At 34.6% G+C, this 8,663-nt stretch overlaps 1 protein-coding gene across 2 annotated transcripts in view; it reads left to right on the top strand.

The window, feature by feature from the left end:
• The window catches only part of LOC103512489 (protein bric-a-brac 1-like), a 20,043-nt gene that overhangs the window by 5,933 nt on the left and 5,447 nt on the right, over positions 1-8,663 (top strand). The window contains exons 2-4 of one of the 2 annotated variants that reach the window (XM_008477257.3): positions 927-1,533; positions 2,455-2,625; positions 3,565-3,711. In XM_008477257.3, coding sequence (XP_008475479.1) covers positions 973-1,533; positions 2,455-2,625; positions 3,565-3,711 — 879 coding nt within the window. In that variant the 5' untranslated portion in view covers positions 927-972. Of the gene's footprint in view, positions 1-926; positions 1,534-2,451; positions 2,626-3,564; positions 3,712-8,663 lie in introns of both variants that reach the window. The other variant, XM_008477251.3, reaches the window with a different exon arrangement.

An 8,663-nucleotide genomic window follows, 5' to 3' on the forward strand; every position in this document is an offset into this window, starting at 1 on the left:
TTCCGTTTTTTTTTTTTTTTTTTTTTTTTTTTTCAACTGATTCAGGATAGGTTATTTGTTATGAGTTCAAAAAACTTGTGCTTATGAAAATAAAAATTTTCAGTGAGGAGTAAGTTTGTAGGTACATACTCGTAGGTAAGTGTGAGATAAATTTCAATAAAATTGTAAATTCACTCTTAAATTGAGATAAAAAAAAGGGAGAAGAAGAAAGAAAGAAGAAAAAAAAAAGATGATGATGATGATGATGATAATAATAATAATAATTATAATATAGAAAATGGTACACATTGGCTGGGATGGAACAAATAATGTACTAGGCGCTTCTTTAGTACAATGTGTACTGAAGGGGGAACGCAGAACACTCTTGACAGTTCAAGTTCATGCCTGTAGAATGGGGATGGGATTGGGATAGGCTCTCTTCGAAATGTACATCATTTACATCACAATGGCTTCTCGTACATTGTTCGCTACACTTGGAACAGAGGATATTAGGAACATTGTGCGAAATATCCTATTCTGATTCACCATCAGATGACATGACCGTAATGTTAATGTTATTCACAAGTATAGGTACCTACTATTAGGCAAGCTGTTTAGCGTCAGGAGTTTTGAAGATTAAAAAATATTTCCAATATAATGGATACGAACGAGTAGTTAGGTACACGCGAGCTCACTCTTTCCAATTGTTTCTGTAATAAAGAACATTTTGTCCCTCTTTTCTGTAATGGTTCATTAAGCTCTTTCAAAACATGGGTAACTGAAACTACAGGAAGTGGAAGTTTGATTAAAAAAAACCCTCAAAATAAGTGCGAAAAATATTGATCCGTAGTAACATACTTGACATTTCCTGGGGGACGTCAAAATGAAGACCAGACTGATTGTTTCATATTTTATTTTAAATTAACAAGAGTTCACCTTGGTTCCAGATTGGAGAGAAGAATCACTTCACAAACCCCTCACACACCAACAGCCATGGACGACGAGTTTTGTCTGAAATGGAAAAACCATACGTCCAACCTCACCGATGTCCTCAGCAAATTCCTACAAGATGAATCACTGGTGGACGTTACCTTGGCTTGCAACTGGGAGAATAGCGACATCAAAACGTACAAAGCCCACCAAATGATTCTCTCAGCTTGCAGTCCTTACTTTGAGAAGTTGTTCCTTGAGAACACCCATCCTCACCCGATCATATTCCTTCGGGATATCCACCATAAAGAATTGGAAGTGATTCTTCACTTCATGTACCGCGGAGAGGTGAATATCAAACAAGATAGTCTCAAGCAGGTCCTCGAGACTGCCAAAGTCCTTATGGTGAGAGGTTTGTGTGAAGAGAATTCTCCGAATGGAGCCGGTGAAATCCTCAGGGAGAGAGCATCCTCTCCAAGTGTTACCAAAGACGACGTCAACACCAGAAAGCGGAAGATGGAAACTGGCGCCCAATATTGTGATAGAGAGAACTATGTCAACTCTCCCAAGCTTCATACGTCTTCAAGCATGAGTAGCAGCTTATCCGAAGTACCTGCAGTACAAGTAAGTATACAGTACCTCATCGCAACGGGTGTCACTCTATGGGAAACACCCTACAAAGTCTTCTATTTCTTTTTTCGATTTTTTTTTCCTTTTACCTAGATTCGTAGAAGCTCAACCCGTCCTTTGGGGCTGACCAGCCCCTACACCTAAGCCTCAGTTTGGGCTTTTTGTGTGTGTTCCTTTTACCTAATTCAACCTCCACCTTTAACTCGAAAAGCACGTGGCGAAATAGTGCAAGCTTTGCAAAGTTCACCAAGAGCACCACAAACCAACTAAAGGTCAAACATGTTTTATCTTACCACACAGTTCAATAAATTGTTACCAATTACCAGAACTAGAACTTTCTTATTAACACTATGAAGTTTAAATGGAAAATATTTGTGTTTATTTCGAAGAAAAGGAACTTTGAGGTAAAGTTGGAATTGAAAGTTGTGCTTTTTCTAAATGCATTTGAATCAAAAGAAAAACGTTAAATGGAAAACAAGTTTTTCTCTCTCGTTTTCAATAATAGCATTGGTGGTTACTACGTATAGTTATCGACATTGTTACTTAAGGGACCCGTGTTTCTATTCAGGGCATTATTTTCTTAGAAGGAGTTACAACTTTACTGTACGTGTGTACTGTGTATAGTTATATGTACGTAGTTTGAACCTCCAACTGTACCGAAGGCACTTTCAACATTGAAATTTTAAAAAATACTTGACACCCATTTCATACGTACGTAATTTGTCATTTCCTTCAAATGTATCCAGGGAGCTCGATAATCTCTCCAGGTCTACAAACTCTCGTTCAAGTGTTCGTCGACCTGGTGTTGGAAGACTGTTTCGGGCGTAGTCTCCAAGTATTCTCAGGGGTTATCAAACACATTGACGATGTAGACAAGGTTATAAATTACTCTCGTTTTCTCAACTATTTCAGCAGTCATACAAACATAGTGTGGCCTCCAGTCCGTCTACGTCACAGCAACCTTACAACTTGTCCTCCCCTCACGTGTCCTCTTCACCCAGCTTCCCTGAAGACAGATTCACCCCAGTCAAACAGGAGAATACGGAAGAGGATATGTATGAAGAGCAAACGGATCCGCAGAATCTGGTGAGTACAAAGTCAATGCTGAATGCTGATTTGGGTGACAGTATTAGGAATATTCCAAACACAACATCTTCCGAAGATTAACATTTTGAAGGGATTCCAGCTCCACCCTACATATTCAAACTCCTTGTTTTATATCGGCTTCCTCGTAACCTAAGGGAAACTACCCTTAGAAATATTCCATTGGAAAATTAGGATAAAGAATTTTATTATCTATTAATGGGAAATTGAAAATCTTAGGAACGTACCTACATCTTAAGCCACATCGATAAACCAGCTTAGAAGACCTTGTTAGGAGATACCTATGTCGCAGCGTGTGTACTGAGTTTACAGATATTAAATAGGCTGTTATTTTCTGCATGATATAAATGTGTGTTTTGTGCGGAGTTTTATTTAAAGGTATCATTTACCTATTTTTAATTTATTTTTTACTTTCTATTTTCTTTTTCATTGAACCATTTATTTTTATTCGATAACGTTCTTTATCCCACTTTCTAATTTCCTTTTTCTTTTGCAACGGTTTCACCATTCCTTTTTTTATATATATCATTTATAAATATTTTTATCTAGTTTTGTTTCGTGTCTATAATTATTATTATTGTTAGGTACCTACTTTTGTTTTATTGTAATATTTTTATTTTGATTTACCGACAATTTTTTCCCTTGAATTTGATATTGACGAGATTTTAAACACAATGCTATCTTCCTAAAATTTATAAATCTTGATTTTTCTCCACCTAAATAGAAGATATTAATTATAGTTCAAGTAGCTTCAGTAAATTATTGATTAGTAAACACGTTTTATTCTAGTTTCCATTATAGTAGCCCTAATGTCTAGTAACAAATCCTTCTATTTTACTTAGGTTATTTATATACAAATCCTTCTTTCACTCCCTCTATTGCTTTGAGCTAAACTATTTCTTGGTTTTTCTCTGTTGACAGACGAGTGTGTCAAGGAAGAGCGAAGATTTTCAAAATGTCGAAACCGTTGCTGCTCCTCCCTGCTCTCAATCCAACTGGATGCATACCATGAATCCTCAGGCCGCTATCCGTCGCTATCTAGCCTCCCATAGTCAGCAGCCTCAAAAGGTAGATAACTCGTCAAAACCTATTCCCAACCTGATTCCTACCTCTAGCCACTTTGTTCCTTCTAAACCGTCAAGTCCATCACCAAGTACCTCTGTGGTGGCCAAACAGGAAATTTCGGTCATCCAACCAACAAACACCAAGCCACCGCCAGCTACCACTAGGAAGGGAGGTAGGTTTAGACCCGGTTGGCTAGACTCATACTTCTGGCTTCAATATGACGCCAATACCAACGCCATGTTCTGTAAATATTGTCGGAAGTGGAGCAGTTCCTTGCCAGAGATCCGCACCTCATTCGTGGAAGGAAATTGTAACTTCCGTCTTGAGATAGTCAACCATCATGATAAGTGCAAATCTCATAAGTTGTGTATGGACCGGGAGGAGAATGCTAAAAGGATAGGTGGCATCTAGCATCCGTCACACAACATGAGCACTAGCAGAAGATGTGGAGATACAGGACACCATGCTGTTTACATTTTGTAAATTAGAGTAATGGAACTTTGTACTCTGAGATTAGTCTAGTTTCTGTTACCTACTTGTTGAAATAGAAAGACAGCATTACGTTACCTATTAGGTATGTACCCTTACCCAGTTGATATGCATACAATGCATAGGTATACTATTAGGTATCTATTATTTATAGTGTCGCATCTAATGCGTTCTAATGTCGGTCGTGTACAATGAAGGGGCCTTACTCAGTCCTGTCTGAGAACCCAAGTACAAAATATTACATTTTGCCATCATGGAACTATTGAGTAATTCAGTTCAAGCATAAGTTGAATCAATCCAACAAACGATATCTGTGTTGCCCCCAAGTGAAATTTGACAAGTAGTGCAGTAAACTCTTGACCTCACTCAAAAAGCACTTCTGCGGGGTCCACATAGCACCCACGAGACTCAAATTTTAATCACAATAAAAATTCTTCGTATATTGATATTATTGGGCTTTTTGTTAAATTTCATAAAGATTGCACTAAATGTTCCATCGGAGCGTTATAGCAAAGCAAACCATACTGCAATTGGTGTCCATGTTGGCAAGAATGTCTTGATGAATAATTTCATTGAAAGTGTTTTTATTTACGAACTTTTCAAATCAATTTATAATAATTGGCTTTATAGTTATAATGATCTAATTGTAATTGTATTTGTAATTTTAACTTGCAGTAGCCAGTTGAATCTCGATATCTTTAACAATTGACAAGGTCTAAAGTTGAGAACAACGTTTCTTATTTTTAACTTGTACTTCAATGGATATTCAAGAGAGTTTTTATGTTCTTTAAATTGTTCATGTTCTTTGAATTTTTCCCGTACTGAGTAAAATTAAATCTTGATACACCTTAGAATCATTTTAATAGGTAGAAATGTCTTTGTTCAATTTATCGAGTTTCAAGTGGATCATTTATATTGGCTGTTTCTTTTGATTCATTAGCTGTAGTACCGTAAACTCACATGTGTTAGCAAGTTTTTCTAATGGACATTTAATGTCGAATTTCAGGTAAAGTAATTATAAATTACGTTTTTCCGAATCCGTTTGTCAAACAGATTGTTCCGGGAATCAAAGCAGGTATTTCCTTACCTATATTTTTTTTTTTTTTTTTTTTTTTTTTTTTTTTTTTTTTTTTTGTTTTTTTTTTTTTTTTTTTTTTTTTTTTTTTTTTTGTTCCTTTTTTTAAAAGGGAACGAGGGACAAAGTTGAAAGCTTTAGGAGGGGGCAAACTACTAAATTCCCTCTCTCCTCTGTAAATTGACGAAAATTTCCCTTTCTCAGATTTTTTTCCTCTTTCTTCTCTTTCTCAATTCTCTCTCTCTTCTCTCTTTCTTCTAAATAATCACATGAGCTGCATTGTTTTTGGCCATCTTCTTATTTGCCTACGGCCTCTGTTTTCTTTGTTTCCTAAGATTTTTTTCTCTACACTTCTTTCCTTTTTTTTTTTTTTTTTTTTTTTTTTTGTTTTCATTTTTGGCTGTTTTTCATTTTGTTTACTTTTTTTTATTATTAGGTACCATTTTTAATAATTAGGTTTCTCAAAGCTTTCTCGTAATTCAATATCAAAAATTATTACTTCACTTCCATTCACTCGTATTGATTTTCTAAAAACACAACGAAGAATCAACACTGGAATCAAATTCTGTGGATGCGTCATTTGCAAAATGTAGGTCATGTAAGAATAGGTAACTCGTAACTCACCCTACCTTTTTTTTTAAAATTTATTTAAAATTGGAATCTATTTTTATAAGTATTTACCTATATTCATAAAACATAATACAATTATGATAGCTTAGCGGAAGTGATTTTCAAAATTATTTTGATCCATAAATTTTCTTTGATTTTTATTTTTACTTTCCTTGTCCTATAGGAAGGAAAGTAATGTAATCAAGTCAAAATTTGGATGGTCAGTTTTTAGTGCCAACACACGTTTTGAGGTCCCTAGATCTTCAGCCATTGGTCCGTGTGTGTGTCTGTCTGTAAACAAAATATCTCGAGAACGGTAAAGCTAGAAGAGACTTGAACTTTGGTATGTAGATGTCAAATGTGACAAGGATGTGACACGAAACTTTTGGTTAAGATCGGTGCAACGGTTGGTGGCATTTTACCGCTCTTTGACGGTTTTCGGTGTAATTTAACAATATATGGGGAACGGTATGAGCTAGAGACTTGAAATTTGGTATGTAGTTCGCAAATGTGACAAGGATGCAACTTAAAACGTTTGGTTAAAATAGGTGCTGCGGTTGGCGGTATTTTGACCGCTTTTTGGCGGTTTTTGACCATTTTTTGGCGGTTTTCAGCTATACCGACTAAACGGTAATGCAACTTAAAACGTTTGGTTAAAATAGGTGCTGCGGTTGGCGGTATTTTGACCGCTTCTTGGCGGTTTTTGACCATTTTTTGGCGGTTTTCAGCTATACCGACTAAACGGTTAGAGATATTGTAAAAGTTTAGCTATAAGAACAAGAACACCCAAAATAAGCATCATCCCATAGGATGAGGAAAGTCGTGTGATGTTCACACCAGATTTTTTAGGTATTGTTTTATGTGTTAAACAAAATTTCATTTGCTTACCATAACATTTGCAACCTGTTCCAAATTATCATAGAGGTCCTATCATTTTCCTGTGCAGTACAAATCGCAATTTCCTATGATATCCAATACTTACCTTTATGTCATAGTAGGTATTTCAGTTTCAAACAATAATTTCCCAATTTTGAAAACATATTTTATTTCCTTTTTTTTTTTTTAGATTAGTTTGGTATGTTGCTAATTAGTTCAAAGTTTGCAGCTTTCAACACTTAAGAATGAGAACCGATTGTTTAAAATTGAAAATTTAATCTAAAGTATTCATTGAATTTTACTCTCTTTTTTTTATCAAACACAGATTAGGTATAGGTACTAATCTATCAATTTTCAAAATCCCACCAAATGACACACTTCTGTGACAGTCATGTAGGTAAATGTGTAATTTCTCTTTATCACTGATAGGTACATAGTATCTACCTAATGGGGTTTTCAGGGGAGTTTTGTTGTGGTTTTAAAAGCCAAAAACAGTAACATTGTTTTCTCAGGTTTTGCAAGTGCATTGTATTTTAAAATTTTTCATAAGATCAGATTTGGAATTGTTGTTGTCAAATTTGATAAAAATTGATTGTACAGTAGCTTTTTAGATAGGTAGTCACGTAGGTAACATACGTATGTTTTGCTTCAACTATGTCAGTGACCTGAAAGGTTATTTCCTAGTTGATAAAGGTCTAATGTGAAATAAGTCTTGGAAGGTAGATTATCCTCTAAAAATCTTTTATCGTAGTTTTTATCAGCAAAGTCCATTATTGATTATTTTAGGTTCATATAAAAGAGCTTTTTAATTATTATTTCATAGAGCTTTGATAGAAGATTTTTAGTGTTAAAAGGGTTTTTTGCATTATTTATTTCTCATTTCATTACGGTTCTTTTAGCCTTTGTTTTTTGCTACTTACTAGTTTTGCTACATATTACATTAAAATTCAAAAAAAAAAATATTTTAATAATTATTATTTTTAACCTAATTAAACATTGTAATATGTACTCTTTTAGGAGGTTCTTATTGTTTCTAATTTAGGGGTGCTCATATTTCTGGAATTACTGAGGCAGAGTGGGTAGGTATTTACAAAGAGTTGTTCAATAATAAATTGGTTCCGAAGAATCTAAGGTAATCAGAAGGTTATTTTTACTTTATTTCCAAATAATTGAATTAAAAAAAAAATCATTTTTATATCAACAGATTTTATGGTTTTTCTCCCTGCCTCATATAATAGGAATTTCAATATGAGCACCCCATATCGCCTCAGTTCAAGATTTGAACTCAAAGGTCCGAATCAATGAAAGCTCTTTAAAGAATAGGTACTTTAATTCTTCAAAATTTTCTGTCGCCCAAGAAAGGTGTACCTATTCTCAAAGTTGAACAGAAAAATTGTTAAAAAACAGTTAAAATAAAAGAGTTAAAAGCAGAATTACCTAGATAAGATTCATTATTTCGGACCTTATGTTAGATCACTAGAATATCGTTGTCACGTGTTTCTACTCTTGTGTTTAGTCTTTTATTAGTTGTGTAAAACTATTTTGAATAAACTTTAGGTTTCTGTGATACTCGAGTGGTAAGATAACACTGCTATTGTTTCTGAGTTATTATCAAATAAAATAAAAATGTCTCAAAAAAAGTTTCAACCGGTTGTGTTTTCATTATTCAACAATAAAGATTAACTTAGTTCTTTACATGCTTTATCTATTTCAGATTTAGGATAGGTTTGTACGTGGATTACAGGCTGTGTTCAACCACAACCATGACTGTTTGTCTGAGTTCAAGACGTGGCCGAAATAATAGACCCGAAATAAAGAATGAAATTAGTCATTCTTTCTAGTCAGTTGAATCTTTTCAACAGAACATCAACTTGCATGGAACGCAAGCCATCCTACTGAAGTAGTA

The sequence above is a fragment of the Diaphorina citri genome, unplaced genomic scaffold, assembly GCF_000475195.1.
Source record: "Diaphorina citri unplaced genomic scaffold, Diaci psyllid genome assembly version 1.1 scaffold37, whole genome shotgun sequence".
Taxonomy (NCBI): Eukaryota; Metazoa; Arthropoda; class Insecta; order Hemiptera; family Psyllidae; genus Diaphorina; species Diaphorina citri.